The 18,769-nt window shown below is 43.5% G+C and overlaps 2 protein-coding genes across 6 annotated transcripts in view; both read right to left on the bottom strand.

Annotated features, from left to right (window-relative positions):
* The window catches only part of sgip1a (SH3GL interacting endocytic adaptor 1a), a 54,482-nt gene extending 45,351 nt beyond the window's left edge, over window positions 1-9,131 (bottom strand). The window contains exons 1-2 of the mRNA XM_018754136.2: window positions 8,830-9,131; window positions 4,669-4,811 (exon numbers count right to left, since the gene is read on the bottom strand). Of these exons, the coding sequence (XP_018609652.1) occupies window positions 4,669-4,711 (43 nt within the window). The 5' untranslated portion in view covers window positions 4,712-4,811; window positions 8,830-9,131. The remainder of the gene's footprint in view (window positions 1-4,668; window positions 4,812-8,829) is intronic.
* Window positions 9,132-16,032: 6,901 nt separating this feature from the next.
* The window catches only part of pde4ba (phosphodiesterase 4B, cAMP-specific a), a 111,299-nt gene continuing 108,562 nt past the window's right edge, over window positions 16,033-18,769 (bottom strand). For all 5 annotated transcript variants that reach the window (XM_018754080.2, XM_018754081.2, XM_018754082.2 and 2 more), the window contains one exon: window positions 16,033-18,758. In XM_018754080.2, the coding sequence (XP_018609596.1) occupies window positions 18,384-18,758 (375 nt within the window). In that variant the 3' untranslated portion in view covers window positions 16,033-18,383. The remainder of the gene's footprint in view (window positions 18,759-18,769) is intronic.

Genomic DNA, 18,769 nt, shown 5'->3' with positions numbered 1-18,769 from the left:
TGAGTTCAATTTCCCTACATTTTACTCTTACTGAACACATTATCTTACAATGTGATTTATTCCTTTTCAATATCATGAGTCACACCCATTGACTGTATGTCCAAAATTCTTTTCAGCAGTGCGAGTACCATCTCAACAATTTTTTCATTTAGCTTGAGAAAGAGAAATAAAGGGGGAGGGAAGGGGAGAGAGAGAGAGGGAGCAACAGAGGTGTGCAGTTAATTGTCCATAAGCAGGTGGACTCGCGCCAGGGGAAAGGGGGCTCCATTAGTGCGGCTGAAACAAAGAGATGTTTGTGTCATGGGGTGGGACACTTCAGCCAAGGTTCACACTAACACACAGAAACCTGCACCACACACTCAGCAGTTTTAACGCAAGAACACAGCGAGGATGTGCTTGTACTAAAAGAAATTTCGGCCTAGTGCTGACAACCAGTTTGTTTAAAATTAAAGAAATGAGACGACCTGTATTTGTCTTTAAATTGCATCATGCATCAAAATCCCAGTCAGCCTGACAGCAGTCTTTAATGAAGTGCACATAGTTTAATCTCAAAGAAATGTAAATGTTTTTAAATAAATGTAAGAATTCTTTGTTTAAACATACATTTACATCATTTCAAGATACTGGTGCTTTTACTTATTCTCCTCCTCCGCAGACCATCACACCTTGCTGACAGTGTAACGCAGCCCGTGCTGTCACACCGCTCCATCCAGTACAGTCATTTTGGCTGGTCTGCAGGCACACTGTGTGTCCATGAGAGAGCCTCTGTTCTCCAGCACAAGCCGTGCCCTTTCCAAAGCCCCACCCTCGAGCACGTCCATCACACAAGGTGCCTTCTGCTGTGCTGCTGGGTTGCAGGAGGCCGATTTAGATGACTGAGAGGAGGGGATTTGCTAAATAAAGCCTAATTCTGTAAGCTGCATCCTGGTGAAGGTGCAGCAATGAAAAGCCAGCAGTTCTCCCATAAAAGTATGAACCCTGCAAGCAGTGTCGGCAGAAGCTCCAAGTCTCCTACTTGTGCACCACATGGTCCACATTTTCTGGATGAGATTGGATCAGGAGACCACAGGGAGACCGGGCAGGGAGCTGAAGAGCAAAGTACCGGTGACTTGCAATTGTACATAATCCTGTCCATGTCTCTTCCCCCCCCCCCATCTAAAGCATGGGTTTCAACAACAGATCTAGAGTCGCTTGCCTTCTGAATATATGACAATACATGCTAAACCAAATACTCTCCATCTTCCATCCATGCATCAAATTTTAAAAACCACTTGCCCTAAGCAGAGTTGAGGCAGTCCGGAGCCTATCTCGGAATCAGCGGGAGCAAGACTGAGTAGGGGAACACCTTGGACAGGACGGGAGTCCATTACAGGGTACTCACTTTCATTTTCAATCTAAATTAAAAACATCTTTGTCACTTGTGTAATACCTGCAGTAATAAAAACATTAGCAAATATGTTTCCTTCTTGAGAAACTGCCGAAAGAGTTCATTTCAATTAAAAGAGCTATGCATACAATTGTATTACAGCATTAGGTTTCAAACATTTCAACCACTCAGCAATTATGTAACAATGACATTCATTCAACTTAGACTTGATATTAACTAACGCTCTTTTGCTGGAGTTTTACAACTGAACAAATAAAGGGAATAATCTTGCTTCATAGCTAATGTAAAAGCACATACAAACAAATTTCCAATTTTGCAAGCATACGTTAAGCCTATACATATATTTTCTAAAAGGCAAATCAGAAGGTATCACTATAGAAATTACAGTAACCACATCATATGTGAAATCCCTTTAAAAGTGATACGAAGCAAAATAATTTTAGTGAGTTGCTTTAAAATCCTTGCAACTTTTATACGAAAGCAACAGAAATCAAGTATGCCTACCATGGCACATGAAAGCATCCCCAGGGTTACACTACAAAGAGCTATAGCTCAAGTATATATAAAAAATATCTCCATGACTACAGTACAAAAATAAATCTCAATAAAGACGGTACGCAAGGACAAATCTCTATGACTCAAGCGAACAGTGTCAACACTATGGTATCCAGAGAGTTTAAAAAACTCCAGTATTTTTGTACTTGGTGAGCATGGTGTAGACAGGCTGCTTGAGAAATAAATATGAACACTGCCTGTTCTCACCAGAACAATACATTTACAGCATTCTCATTTATAGCATCTGATACATTTGCTGCAACACATTTAAATACAGTCACAATATGTAGTTAACAGCGCAACATTAGCCATAATGGGGCACTTACAGGATCCTTGTGCTAAACCATAGTAAACCCCGGGCTCTCTGATGGAACTGACTCATTTATATAGAGGGTGTACATTGCAATATGTTTAATGACACAATAGAGCACAACACTTCTTTACGATGCTTCTCAGCAGTCTCGCAAAAACAAAGCAAGTGAAGCAGCCCTGAGAGGCGAGCGGAAGGCCCTCTGGCAAGATACACTGTACAGACAGTTCACATACTGTCAGCTCATCAGATTAAAGACACACACACACACACACACACACACACACACACACACACACACACATTTTCAGAACCGCTTGTCCCATACGGGGTGGCGGGGAACCGGAGCCTACCCGGTGACACAGGGCGTAAGGCCGGAGGGGGAGGGGACATACCCAGGACGGGACGCCAGTCCATCGCAAGGCACCCCAAGCGGGACTCGAACCCCAGACCCACCGGAAAGCAGGACTGTGGTCCAACCCACTGCGCCACTGCACCCCCCAGATTAAAGACACTCATCTCACATTCACCTTATACCACAGGAATTATCACTACAGCAGAGATAAAGAGGGTACTAGTGACAAGCGAATTCTCTCTATATATATCATATACACATACATATATATATTATATATAGACACATGCACCACAGCAACCCCAAATAGCATTCGAGCCCAAAGAATATATAATATCCATGTTATGTGGGCTGGTATAATGGCATAGCAGGCAGCACAGGTGTCTCACAGCTCCTGGGCTGTATGATTGGACATGGAATTGTTTGCATCTTCTCCTTGTGTTTGCGTGAATTCCCTCCAAGGACTTCAGTTCCCTCAAGTCTAAAGACACGTATATCTGTTGAATTGGTAACTCTGAATTGCTGTTCATTTTCTAATGTACATTCCAGGAAAATGACTCTGTACTCTGGTTTATGCCCTGTACCTTTGAGATCAGGCTCCGAATCAGGATGGATATCATTAAAAAAAAAAAAAAACAAACAAAAAAAGTGAGTATCTATAACAGTAACCAAGCACCTACAAGAACAAGAACTGAGTATATTTAGCAAAGCTGCACTGTCCAATGAACACACTGATAATCTTCACCCCGAAAACAGCAAGCACTTGCACATTGGTCAACATTTTTCAGACTGCTGGTACATTAACATTTCCTAAGCTAACATTCAGTTTCAGCCAGATTTCAAGACCGATAACTAGTCACTCTACTTACTGCTCCAGTGTAGAAACACTATACTGAGCTTCACATTCAATATACACAGTTCATTATAACCATTTCATATGGTTACGAGTTAGGGTTAGCAGGGTTTAACACAGGGGTGGACAGTTGTAAGGCAAACTGGTTTTTACTCTACTGCAGCTCTTAATTGCTTTGTAGAAGTAACTGCTTCGGTAAACTGTTTCAGACAATTTTATAATAAATATAATGGATTTTAATGCATTGAGTTAACACTTGAGTTTCCTTCCGTGATATACAGAAACCTATGGTAATTTTCTTTTTCTTGTAGAAATTTCTCCTCCTCAACGTACACATATTTATACATATTTCTGTAAAACAATTAACTGCCAGCTTCGCAGATTCCAAAAATGCCACTACATGGATATGGTTTCGGTTGGTCGTTGGTGATGTTTGTCAATAATTTGCGACTCCTATTTTGTATTTAAAATCCACCAGAAAAAAAAAAGGAAATTATACTCCCAAAAATGAATGCACTCATATGAAGGAATTCCTAAAATAAATTCATATTTGACTGCCACTTATTGGTTGAGCAATTTATAATTAATCACATTTCCAACAATTCTATTACAGTTCACCAGTGATGTTCGCAAATCTAAAAGGCGCGTGTGTGAAATACACACACACACACACACACACACCACACATACACACGGTGTAAACAAACACCAAGAAACAAACAAACTGCTGAAATTCTATGGCAGTACAGAACACTTGCAGTTCGACAAAACAGCCAACAGGTGGAGCTCTGCTCACACACCAGTGCAACGAGCTCATGGCAGAGAAAGGAAAAGCAGGTTGCAGGGAAATGTAGATGTGTGAGCCCACAGAAGGCCCATCTCCAGTGCAGCATTTTCACAGTACCGCACTGAGCTGCAGACAAAATAGCCTGCACACACATGCACAGAAAAAGACTAGCATCGTGCCCAGCTTTACCACCTCTATAACACTGTGTGCACATGGAAGGAAGAAGATAAGATTTGTCTCATCTCTTGATATTGTGTTACCTTCCTTTTGAGTGAAAAATGATCAGCCACTGCAGCACTTTACTCCAGTATCCTGGGAGGAATAGAGATGTGCTGCTGTGACATTGAAATGGTGCAGGCAAGCACACGGACAGCACAGGTATGGCAAACTGACCGAAACAATGCAAAATTACCCCTCTTACCTGCAACAATGCGAAACCAGCCAGTGCACAGCTCCTCCGCCATTTACAGCTAAATCCATGGAGTGGAGCTCATCTCAGGCAATCGTGAGCAGCAGAGACAAGCAGAGGAGCAGCACGGCCAAAGCGCACCAGTGACAGGGAGCCTGCAGGTAGAGAGAGAGAGGAAGGGAACGGGAACGCTGACTCCCTCTCCTCTTGCAAAGGCACGCACACACACAGGATATGCAGAGATACAGCAATGTGGAAGAAATCATGCCGGGAACTGCATCTGAAGGTGACTCTGCTGCTCCCTGATGGAGTGGTCTGGTATATGTGCTCAATGGAGGGCAAAGGCATTGGTGACAGAGCAGTGCGCTGAAGCTTGTCAAAGCATAAGGGCGTTAGAGCAGAAGACGGGGTTGAGAACCCACAGCATCAGGGTGCACAAAGCAGGGAACGGAGAAAGGGAACCTGGGATGGAACAAGAAGCAAGGAGAAGAAATACAGCAAGGCTGTAAGAAATGCTGCTGTACACAGAGCAGGGAATTGAGGAAGGGAGCAGGGAAAAGCACATGTCGCACAGACTGGTACACATCACTGGGAATACAGCAAGACTCCAAGAAGGGAGAGGTGCAGGACTAGGCCACATAGCTCAGCACCAGAAAGCGGTGAAAGAGCAGAAAGAACATACTGGAAACCACACAGAGCAATAGATCTGAGCTTGTAAGTAAAGGTAAGCAGGAAGGTTTAGAATTCGCAGCCAGTCACAATCTGGTGCATTGTAATTTATTCACTGATTTGGTTAGCTGACTTTTCATTTCTTTCGCCAAATTACAGTGTTAGGGTTGTCAACGGAGCTACAATTATTTATCTGGATAAGGGTGAGAACCTGCTCAAGGGTACTACGGCAGGAGCAGGGATGTAAACTTGGGTCCTTTGAACAGAGGGAAAAGTACAAACTTGGATCCCATCCCCCAACCAGTCTGTTTTCACACCAGATGAATGAGTGGAAAGATGCTGTATTGGGGTTTCAGGTATGCAAATCAGGTTGTCCTCATTATCGCAGTCAATTCATTATTCACAGCGTTCTGAGCTAATTGGTGCCTGTGAAGGACACAGCTCTGCTTCTTCTTACTTCCACAGGTCAAAGAAAGTAGGGCTACGTTTCAGCCGAATGCATGACTCGTCTCTCTGGTGCACAACTGCACTGCCATGTTTATTACCATGTTGTGACCAACAACATTAATTACGCCACAGGAGTCACGCAAAGTGGTGCATGTATAAAGCTGAAGAACAAATCACAACTTGACGAAATTTTGTCACAAAAAGACAAAGAAATCCATTGATATGAACCGCAGTCTACATAAACTAACACTACTCCACCCAAAATATCTCGGACAAAAAATGTTCAGAATCCAAGCCAAAAATCAGTAATAGTGGTACCCTCCAGAATTATGTGACTAGCACGTCTCATAAAATATTTTAAGTTGCCTTGGACAAAGTCTTCAGCTGAAAGCTAATAATATCTCTGCCAAGTGCCTTCTTTCCATCAGAAAGCAAAGCAGATGCAGTTGAAAATATATAACACAATAAAAGTATGTGAATGGTGGTGGTGCTTTACTGGGTAACTGCCAGCAAAAGGAGATCACACTGCTGGCTGGGCCCTCCACTCCAGACCACCGTTATGTAATAAGGTGTAATTACGCTGTGTGAGAAATAACTGGCACCGTTTCTCTGTAGGCAGGCACTGAGCTGACCACACTTTCTTGGCTCTCCACTACAGCAGTATCGCCCTGGGAGCCGTCAGGTGCCAGCAGTCAGAGCAGTCAGACATCTCCAACATAGGCTACATGTCTAGCCTGCAGTCCAGCAAGTGGGCCATCAGTTTGGCAGAGGTGCTTAATGAAGCACTTAGTCCATGCCCTAATATTACCCAGGTGGGAATCGAGGATTTGTCTGAAAAGCTAAATTGGAGGGAAATCCAAAGGTTTTCTAGAGTGTTGACTAGTTATGCTTAATTACTTAATGTTATGGTAATTAAGACAAGGCTAGGTATCCCACATCAGTATATGTCAACAATTAGATCACAAGTTTTCCAAGTTATTTTTTGCCCATATTTTTCCTTTTAATCCTGATAAGTGGTAGAATTAAAGCAAAAACCCTAAAACCATCAATCATGTTTATCTGACAACTCTAAAAATAGCAACATACTGTATAAGTCAAAAGTCTAACTGAACAATCTAAGCACAGAAAATGTAATCTAAGTGTAACAGAAAAACATTTCACATGTCGCAACTAATTAAGCACATAATAAATGCACTAAAACACTTCATATTTTATGTGCTTATTGCTCAACTCTGGTAAGATGTAACTGAGGCAAATCACATTAAATAATGAGTGGACCGTATCACTTGCTCTTCTTAAAAATACCCAACAGAGGACACCAGTGAGCTATGAATCTAACACCACGATTTCAAAGCCTGACAATGTGTGTACTGTACCATAATATGAAATCTGTTATGCATTCATGTGACACTAAAGGAAAATGTTGATTTTACTATGTTGATGACAATGATTCCAGCATAAAGGTACAAATATCAGAAAATGTAACTTTTCTCAGAAAAAATTTCTATATTTTAGGACCAAGATGGTTGAAACAAATGTTATGTAAAACATTTTTGATGTGCAGATATTTTACTTAAAATACGCTATCATGAAGCGAACTTCTAATTGTACTAACAAATGCTTAACATTATATAACAATCCTTGCATTCTTTTTAAAAAATAGTTACAAATAATTCAGGACATTTACTTGTAAACTGCTTAAAAATAGAAACATGAATACATATTTCAGTCTATTAGAATTTAGTAAAGAGAATATAGTTCGTCTTCTACACTGCATAACAGATGTATGCATCTTTTCACAATAACAGGACAGTAAATGCCAACACTACATTTACATTTACGCACTGGGCAAGTACTTTTCTCAAAGCTGTCCGAAGAACCGAGAAACACACGGTCACTACCGATACTACACACGGTTTTGGAGTGTTGAGAAGGATGGAGGGGAGCCCCAAAGACAGGGCTTTCGAGAGCCTTCTCGAATGATGGAAGGGATAATAGAGGGCAAATCTGCTACACGTTGACTACAAAGATTTTTTCCCCCCCAATTTCCTTATCAAATGCACAAAAATGGAAAAGTGGAATATACTTCCCACAGCATTTCTAACAGCCTTCGCCGGCAGCATGAAACTTCCTTACAGCTACAAAACTTCCCTGTGTTTAACGGGAAAGGTTTGTTTGCACAGTAGAGGTTTGCCCCAAACAAACTCATGCTGGGCTGAGTATGTGTGCACTTGTCTTAGGACAGAGCCAACATAAGACAGAAGTGGGAATTAATAAGAGTAAACACCCGGAACAGCATATGCCTAACTGAGGAACACAAACACGGTAATTAACCCCAGGCCTTCATGAGTCTGCCCGCAGACAAGCTCGGGTCTCTGTATGAAACACAACGTAGGCTCTCTGATAAAAGCACCACTCTATCAGTCCTGTAAATCTATTACAGTATCACTGGATACTTTATGAGGGCCGCAAATTGACTGTTGTTCCAAGAGACGAGCAAATAAAGAGCACATACTGACAGACAAGACAAAGGACGTCATGATTGCTTACAGTAAAGCGCCTGTCTGACCCTTCTTTTTAAGTGCTTAAACCAGCTGACACAGCATTTGCTCATCAGATTCGAAAACTGGTCCCACGGAGAATTTGAATCGCACGAGCCCTAAAACCAGAGCAAGATGCCACACAACACGTATGACAGCAAAATGTCCACACCGTTTATTGTGACACACTACCGGCTGTTGTGACCATGTTCCCACACTACTTCACTGACTGCACTTCTCTGAGTTAAAGCTGTATTTTATATGCGTACATACAAATCCACAACAACATAAACAATAAGGTGCCAAAAACTTAAAGGCAGACAGAGCTTAGAAACTGCTGAAGACGCCTGCCAACGATTGTATAAAGTACTTAGAAAACATTTAACATTTTGGTTACAGGACTGTTAGTGCTATTTTGTTCCGCAAAATGTTTACCACATAATACAACAGAATAACTCTACGCTACGAGGGAACACAACGGTTACCTGAAAAAGACAGCGTGGCATATTCTGCGTACCTTTGCAGGAACTCACGGGGTTGCCCTAATGGCCTGAAGTGACAGCAGAAGGGACCGCGGGCTGAAGCGCTCCTGCTGCAGGACTGGTCGGCTCCACAGAAGATCAATGACCTTGTTTACAAGTTTGTGTCCTTGTTTGTGGCACCGCTGTCCATTTGCTCTGCTATTCTGACACCAGTACCACATTATGCAAATTTCAGTCCTACTACACTGGATTTCAGTCTTGCACTTTGCTCACAATAATCGATGGATGACGATCGGCTGCATTTACACAACACCCAGTCAAAACAAAGCTTAAAAATTTTAAAAAAAGAAAAAAGCCACACAGTCACAAAAAGTTACACAAGATTATTATTATTAATCCATTTAGCTGACACTTTTCTTAGTGTTCTTCATATGTGTTCTTTTAATTAAGACAAATCTTGCTATTTCCCAGACTGTACATTCAAGGCAAATTACTGTAAATAAGTTTTTATATAATGGGTATTTTCTCCTCAGGTTATTTAACTTAAGTCCACACAAAAAAATAAAGTTTAAAACACACATTTAAGATTATAACTTCTTTTAAAAATTCTGTCAAATGCATAAAAATAAGAAGGCAGCAGGGCATTAGAAACCTCTGCTATTTTTAAGATGAAGCACAAAAGGCTGTGCTTCCTCTGGTTTATTTCCTCAGCTGTGATCTTTCATAGACTGACTCTTGGTGTCCTTTCATCTATAAAAGTGCATAAACTTTTAACAGCTGCTACATTTACACAAGTGCGTGTGTGTTCCTGCACACAGACTGTGATTACACACTTCTCGGCAACTCTTCGGAGATGTCTTTCAAGTCTAACTTTTCAAAGTTGAAGAAAAGTCCAAAATGTTAAAGCAGCTATCAACCATTAAGAATTTCCAATATTGCTCATAGCTAATAGAAATAATCGTTACACATTTGTGCCATATTATTCTCATCGGCAGCTACTGTTGACAATATACTGGTAATACATACCATGGACATAGAGCAAAATTATGTTATCATTTAAGATACAAACATTATGTACATAACTGAGGTGAGAACTCAAAAATAAACTACGGGGGTATTTTTTTTTTTTTTACATTCAAGGGGAGCGACCGCATACAAATCACTGTGCTGTCTCATCTCTCAGTTCAAACATGCTTCATTTGTGTGATGCTCCCGTCCATCGTCTCCTTCCACTCCCTTTGCAATTTTTTGCACTGTTCTTCACTGTACTGACCAACTGTATTTTTTTTTGCTGCTAATTAGCATGTTTTAATCTATAGCATTAATACTGTAATATATTTTGTTTTTGGGGGGTGCGGTGGCACAGTGGGTTGGACCACAGTCCTGCTCTCCGGTGGGTCTGGGGTTCGAGTCCCGCTTGGGGTGCCTTGGGACGGACTGGCGTCCCGTCCTGGGTGTGTCCCCTTCCCCCTCCGGCCTTACGCCCTGTGTTACCGGGTTGGCTCCGGTTCCCCGCGACCCCCTATGGGACAAGCGGTTCTGAAAATGTGTGTGTGTGTATTTTGTTTTTTTACTGTGTTCATCGTTTTTTGTAGGTAGCTTTGTGTTCTGTTTTATGTAGCACCATAGTCCTGGAGGAATGTTATTTCGTTTCACTGTACACTGTACCAGGTGTATACGGTTGAAATGACAGTAAAGCCACTTTGACTTCGATACCCATTTACTCTTTGCAATGTTAAGTCTGTACACAAAGGTACTTACGATTATTTACCCATTTATAGAGCTGGATCATTTTTTAGTAGGTACATAATCAAGGGTACTACAGAAGGGGCTGGGAATCAAACCCTGGTCCTTCAAATGCAAGGCAGAAGCTTCCATCTCATTCCCCACTATGGTACCTCTGCTCCAGTGATGTGATGTGTGATGTAGGGACTTGTCTGTCTGCCTGTCCAAAGAGAGTAAGGTACCAACTTGGAACCTTCTGACGCATTAGCATTTCACAAACAAAGCTGTCATCACTACATCTTCTGCCAGAGATGCGCTGATAATCACGGCCAATTCGAAAAAAACGAGGAAGTCCCTTCGGCCTCCTCTCGCAGCTAAACTGGGTCCAGGAAGCAGTCTCCCTGTATGAAGGCACAGAGGGCCGCCTGCAGGTCTCCCTCTCCGTGGAACGTTCTAGACAGTAATACCTGTTAGTCACTAATGCAGTCGAGTGTCATAATGCAGTTTTCACAATTCCTTCCCGCCGAGTCAAAATGCTGCAGGTTAATTCCTCTCCACAAGCGAAAGACATGATCAGAGAAGCGCCGTTACATCGTATGCGGAACGGGTCTCCCGTTCACATTCTCACCACAGAGCGCCGAAGGGGAAACGTCCTTCTCGAAGAGCACCAGCAGTTTTTCGAGCGGCAAACTATTCTGGGCAGGAGACTCGCCATTGGTCCACCGTCGAAGCAGCGCGCGCAACTCCAAAACTTTCCCTCGAACACCTACGCAACTTTCCCTGTGCTGTTGGACTTTGCATTCAAACACAGGCGGGCAGTTCAATAACGCAGCCACCGGATACCCGATAAAACGTTGCTCCAGACAGGATGCATTCCCCCTAAATACCTGAAAAAAGGCACACTAGTAAACGGTTAGTGAGGTAAACATTAAGGCTGAAATTCAGCGCAGGTTTCGAGCAAAAGGGGATTGTAATTGTTGATTTGTGCTCTGTGACACAGGGTGGTTAGAGTCGAGAGTGTGTCCTCAGACTCTCAGTACGCAAAGCAAGAACGTAGTCATGATTATTATTAGGCTGGGATGAACCCCCTACCAAACTTTAACTAGGCTTCGTCGTGCTCCCGTTTGCACACATTCGAGCTGAGCAGATGTGCACTTTACACCTTCCCCAGGTCCGTGTCTATCACAGCCGGACGAAGCTGAAACACACACATTGCCACTGCCGCCTGTACTAACTCTGGCGTCACGTCATGGGCGCACAAACACGACACACACACACACACACCCAAAGTCAGTGCAGTAAAGGTAACGTTGAAACACCGGTATTTTCCTGTTTTTTGCTTCGTTAAAGAAAAAAAAAAAAGCCAACCGCTATCACATCACAACACGGCTTTAATTTGCTTAAGTAAAGTCCGTCTGGACGTTACAAATGACTGACGAAAAAAAAAAAACGCTGCCGGCGCAGCAGCTGCACACATTTTTTTCTGTGTTGTATTTTGTCTACAGTCTAGTCTAGCTACATAAATGCACGCGTTTTGTTTGTTTGTATTAGTCCCCGTCTCAACAACCTTGGTTTTAGGGAACTACTGTATAAAAGATCCGTGTGACAGTCAGTGAGTGACTGCTGTTCGCAGCGCGCGCCTCCACTCCCTCAACTACGATTCCCACCTGTGTGAGAGCTTTCCAGACGCCGTCAAAAATAAGGTAAAACCAATGCAATGTTGTTTTTTTTTTGTTTTTTTTTTTTACTGTTTGTAATTATTAGATTGTCCTAAGGCTATGTCACTGGTTGTCTTGACTTGTGGTGTTTAATTTTTTTGGTGTTATTATATTTGAATTTGGAATGTTCTAATAACTTTATATAATTTATTGAGCTTAAAATGGGGGGAACAAACGCATATTCACCTGGGGCTCCAGTCGCGCGCCCCCTTCACAGCAGTACTTTTTTTTAAATACCGCGTCACACTCGGAATGAGAGCCGTCCGCCCGCCCGCGTGCGTGCGTGCACCCTGTGAAGCGCGCCTCTCGGGAGCCCTCGCGCCCTTTCCGTTCCCGGAAACGGGCTCTCGCGAGGGACCGTTTCCAGCGCGGCCGCATTCGCCGCATTCCGATGGAGGAGACAAGCACGTGGTGGCGCGTCCGCGCGCGCCAGTGACACGGTCTAGGGTTGTCATAGTGACGAAAGCTTCGACTGCGTACAGTTCTATGTGGTACAGTACGCTACAATACAGATACAAACTAATGGCGCAGAGAAACTGCAGTTTGGTACCAGCGGGGCCGAACAGGGCTCACACACACACAGCACTGGGGGGCACATTGATGATTGCACTGGAACATTGAGGGTTCAAATCCCATCTCCTGCTGCAATACCCTCCTCGAGCCTGGCACTCGGCCTAAATTGCTCCAGTCAGAAAGTCACACACAGGTATAATTAAATGGGTACAGCTGCCGGCGGTGTAATGGTTAGAGCTACTACCCTTGGACCAGGCCACAGGTTCGATTCCCTCATCTGGTTATACTACCCTTGAACGAGGTACTTACTGTAAATTGCTCAGCTGTATAATGGGTAAATAATTGTAAATTGCTTTGGATAAAAGCATCAGCTAAATGAATAAAGTGGTAAAAAGTTGTAGTTCACTGTTGCTTTAAATGAATTATTGGTGGTAATAATAATAATAATAATAATAATTAATAATAAAACTAAAAGGATAACATTAGTATAAATGGGTAAATAACTGTAGGTAGTTTGACATTGTTTGCTCTTTTGGAGAAAAGACTCAGCTAAAGGGGTAAATGTATGTATTTATTCGTGTGACTGAATTACTGTAACTGGCAGTGACATGTGCACAGAGTTAAGTGCTTTATCCGAAAGGAAAGAGAAGCAAGGCGTGTTGCTTGTGTTAAAAACGTATGGCAGCACGGCCCCAGCTGTGCGTCGTACGTACACACACACACACACACACACACACACACACACACGCGCGCACAGAGTGCGGCCCAGTAGGTCCTCTGGACTTATGTGTGGGCTCCCGCAGGCTCCACTCTGACTGGCAGCAAAGCTGGGTTGGCTGAGGCCAGCTGTTTGCTCGTCCACAGCATCAGGAACCGCTGGAGTTCCGCTGGGACGCGCTCCGATGGTGTCCCCGATGACAGGTCGACCGACATGTCCGCGTCTCACTTTCAGGGACTGGGTTCAAGTGGCGCCGTGTTGCGGTGCACCTCAGGCATAGCTGAGAAGACTGTTGAGTGATGCGTGTTTCCCGCGATGTACTGTGACATTCCTGAGAACGGGCAATAGGCCGTTCCGAATCATGACCGTAACATCACATCGGCACGCTGGCACATGTGCTGTGGGCAGGCCGGGGGCGCTCCACTGACCTAAAACAAATGCCTGCTGAACGCTGATTTGCTAGCCTGCATGCGCGCACACACGGGCGCACAGGCACGCAGGCACGCACACAGCTCCAACAGGACGTGCACAGGTTTTGTGTATTTTGGAAGTGGCCATAATGAGAGAAACACACCCTGCAGTGAAAAACTGCCCAGCCGTCCAGACTCAGTTCGCCCGTGATCTCTTAAGTTAATGTAAGGTGTAAATGTTCATGCGCTGTAACTTTTTAAGATCATGCCTGGATAAACCTTTACGCAGCTGCTCCTGTAATGTAATGCAAATATTTATATGTATCTCTGGAAAAAAAATAAAAAATTACTAGGAAGGTATTGTGGATATTCTGATAAACCTTTATGCAGCTACTCATGTGATGAACATTGGTCCACATGGTGGGAAGTAACAAACTAACTACGTCGCTTTGGAAAAACATGTCTGCTGAATGAGTAAATGTAAAATGCACTAGACTTGACACGACTTGTAGCACTACGATTTCAGTGCAGTGAAAAACGCAAGCGGGATGTACCACACACAACATTGTGTTGCCATGACAATGTTCCCTCTGGGCTGTGCTTGGGTTTCACCAGCCTGCTGTGTACTTTCTCAGTGGCTCCATCTGCTGTTCCTAGAGAGCATTTTTCCCCCTGTGCACCACAGATGGGGTAAAATTCTGTGCTTGCCCTGTGATGGACTGGCATCCCATCTAGGGTGTACCTTGCCTTGCACCCCATCCTTCCAGGATGGACTCTGAGAATGGAGGGGGGGGGGGTGCCTATCCATGTCTAGATCCAGACAGCAGAACACAGGAGCAGCAGGTAGGTGAGCGAGGCTACAGCATTCTGAAGGAGACGAGTCCCCAGGGTTTGAGCATGAATTTTAAGTGATCAATTCCTCTACTGCTTCCTCCAAACGCTAAACCCATACATGCAGAGCTGCTCGTCCATGTAAACTGTCGTATATCAAGGCAGCGTGTGCTGTGGGATCTGGTAGGAAGTCAAACTCCTTGAGATGCAGGGGGGACCACACACAAACATTTATACACAATGACCATAACTGAACTCCAGGAGGGAGCCATAGCCACTATAATCCTGGACAGAAACTTATCCTGCGAAGTCTGCTGGTTCAGGGTACGAGACGCGTTCCTGTAGCCTCAAACAAGCTATGTGACCCCAGTACTGGAGCAGCACATACAGGCTAAAATGTACAGTGGTCTGCCTATACAGCAGACATGCTTTCATCCTCTTAGCTCACAAAGAGTGTAGACTTGCTGACACCTGCAGAATCTAAGATATGTGTGAAGAATACAATTAATTTGCTGGTTTAATTATAAAAATACAGTTACATTTATTCATTTAGCTGATGCTTTTCTCCAAAGTGACTTACAATGTTAAGCTACAATTATTATCGATTTATACAAGTGTGTAATTCTACTGGAGCAATTTAAGGTAAGTACCTTGCTCAAGCATACTACAGCTGGAGGTGAGATTCAAAACTGTGACTTCTGGGTCCAAATGCAGCATTTAGACCCAAAAGTCATGGGTTTGAATCCATACTGACTGACTGACTGATTGCTTTATTAATATTGTACCAGTACCGTAGCTCCAACATTTGGCACAGACTCCTGCCAGACAGAAGAACGTAGCATGTCCGTTCTGGAATGGTTTACCATAGACCCCCCCTTGTCCCCTTGCTGGACCTCTGCGGTGACCGATAGTTAGCGTGTACAAAAAAAGACTAAAAAAGAAACCCCAGGCAACAGAAGTCTGTTCATGCTTTCTCTTTAATCACTTCATAGAAAAAGTATAAGATTTTATTGAACACAATATACAATACTATACCATACATTGTGTGAAACATTAAATATTCACCTGAAACAATGCAGTATTAAGACATACAAACCCAATGGGCATGCAGATTGGGCTAATTCTGGTTAACCATTCGGACACAGTTTGGACCAAAAGCTTTTACAAATGCAGTGTTGTACTGAAGAGGGGGCGTGGTGGGTTGGACCGGGTCCTGCTCTCTGGTGGGTCTGGGGTTCGAGTCCCGCTTGGGGTGCCTTGCGACGGACTGGCGTCCCGTCCTGGGTGTGTCCCCTCCCCCTCTGGCCTTACGCCCTGTGTTACCGGGTAGGCTCCGGTTCCCTGTGACCCCGGATGGGACAAGTGGTTCAGAATGTGTGCGTGTGTTGTACTGACAACTGGGGTGGCTAAACCACTGGTTCCGCAACATCAGCGTGAGAATTACGGAAGGTCTCGTGATATCTCTGTTAAATTTCATGGTAACGGCCGTCAGTTGCTAGAGCAATTGCACTGTGTCACCAGTATGTCACATTTAAAGTGTTTTCAAATAGTTGGGCAATTAAGTGAGTTTCTGACCTCCGGCTTCCTATATTGAGCGTTCCACGTTTGGGTACGTGTCGCGTGGCTCTACAAGTCAGAAAACACAAATCTTAAACTGGTGCTTACCAGATTTCCAACCCTCTCCTAACACCCATGGATTGAGTATGTCTCTTTCAGCAACTGTTCAGGACATTGAATTTTTGTGCGATACATATAAAAACAAACAGAACAATATTTCACTGAATAAAAATACTTAACCCCAGAGCCTTCTAACACATCAGCACCACCCGCTGCAGGTGATGCTAGTGCATATAAATAGTAATCAATTTACAGTGAACACTATTGTATTTACAAATTAATGTAATAAATACACTGTTATAAACAGCAAAGGACAAAGCAGAGTTCAGTTGCAAAGTGGAAGGATGGACTCTAAGATGTTTATGTTGCAATGACAGTAGGACAGGACTGAAACAAACATACATTCATACAAAACACACTCTCAGTCATTAAAAATATAGGCATACAAAGCAGTTAGAGCTGTGAAGCAACATGTCTTACTGACAAGTTATATTAAGCTGACAGTGCACTACACTGTATTTTCAGTACCTCTGTGCATGACAACAGACTCAGGAGAGGAGTGATTTATATTTTTGGTGAAATAATTTCATAACAAAGCTGTCATGAGGGGGAAAAAGAGGTCTGTCGCAAAATTCCAACCCATTACCGACACGTAACGCTTCCATCTCACTGGTCATTTTTGGTAGTGTTTTAGCAGGGTTTCACTCGTCTCACTGATCTTCACAGATGTGTAGCTCTGTGTCGGGCAATCAAATCTTGATGGTGTGAATCCAAGACAACGTGCCACATGCAGAAGGTGGTCATTTGTCCACATGTTCAAAGAAACAAATGGCCTTGGCTTTGGAGCTGCGCTGTCTTTCAAATCATGTACAAGGCCATGTTTTTCAGTCGACTTCCTTTCCCAAAATATTTATTTTACCACTTTCATTAATTCGATATTTTCTTGTACTTTGACAGTAGCTGGAGGTACGGAGATCTGGGAAGACTCGCACTACAAATGCTAGTTAAAAGGGATCACTTGAGCTTATTGGAGCGATATGTAGCACCACTTTATACAGAACAAACAGCAGATTCTCGATGTGAATCAAAGTCACCTGTTACTGCCAGGTCTTTTACTGAAATGACTGAAATTACCCAGCCAAGCTTTTAGCTTCCACTTTTTATAATCTTGAGTTCCTTCATCATCAAGATTTGAATGCTGGAATTATTATAGGCAAGATGAGGGACCATGAGGAGAAGATTGTTTTCTTCATTAAAATATGTACAGATAAAATAATGAAACGAGTCAGTAATTTGCAGCACTATGTAATGTACAGGCAGCATGTCTTGAACGTACTTTGTATACTACACACAAAAATATTCAGAGAAGAAAAATCCTCATTCCCACTTGAATGTAGTGATTAATGTACACAGGAAAAAATAGTCTCTCATGGGGATGTTTTTCTGTGATGGTGAATAGTCCGGTGTTCTGATATTGCCCAGTATCAGTTATTAGGAAGACTCTGTATTCTCTCTTCATTTGAGATACAAAAGGATTCTGCTGATGACTTCTTTGTGTAGAAAAGACGTCTGATTTACATATAAAGTGAGTTCAATAAATAAAAAACAAAAAAAATTCAAAGAGAGTTGTAAAAAAGGCACACAGTCCTCAGACAAATGTTACAGAAAAAGTAAACCATTTTCTTTACAAATACCTTTTCCTCAGCAGTTCATGACATCTTGGTTGAAAAAAGTCACTTGGTACAAAAATCTCTCAGTAGTGCCTGTGCCATGGTGCCTGACCAGTGTGCGTTCCCAGCCGGCCAAAATCCTTCACGTCTTCGCATGGCAAGTCAAATCGGCGTTTACCTGAAAGCTCCATCAACGTTTAGGACAAAAACATCCAACCTCTGAACGTCTGGCTCCAAAAGCAGGTGCACTGGAGGCCTGGCCATCTGTGGCCAAAAGTCAGCCCCGAGGCTAATCTAAGCAGGACTACAGGATTTCTCCTGGCAAAACAAAAAAAAATCTGCGAATGCCAAGCCCCTCTGTGGAGGTGGTTTCTCTAGGACGGGGGCCTATGTGTCCACAGGCGAGGCATCCTGCGTGATGATCTCGATGTGCGTGGGCTCTGTGGGCTCCTCGGTATCCTGGCTGTCGAAGAAGTCGAGTGGGGAGTGTGCCTCGCCTGTGCTGTCATCGCACTGGCTGTGCTCATCCTTCTCCGTGCCCTCTGAGTCTTCCTCCTCTAATGTAAGCTCGAACTGGAACTTGTCGCCACCACCGTGGCTGTCCTTGCTTGGCTCGTAGGGTGGAGACGGGCTCTGTGGGATCATACTCTGGTACCAGTTCCTGTTGTCCTCAAGCGTGTCCAGAATGTCCTGTGCATCCGGGTGCACCAGATCCGCCCACGTCTCCCACAGTGGATGCACGATGTAGTCTATGAAGCCCACCTGCAAAGCCA

The sequence above is a fragment of the Scleropages formosus genome, chromosome 9 (genome assembly GCF_900964775.1).
Source record: "Scleropages formosus chromosome 9, fSclFor1.1, whole genome shotgun sequence".
Taxonomy (NCBI): domain Eukaryota; kingdom Metazoa; phylum Chordata; class Actinopteri; order Osteoglossiformes; family Osteoglossidae; genus Scleropages; species Scleropages formosus.
The sequence above is the reverse complement of the archived record's forward strand: the minus strand, read 5'-3'. Positions and strand labels throughout refer to the sequence as shown.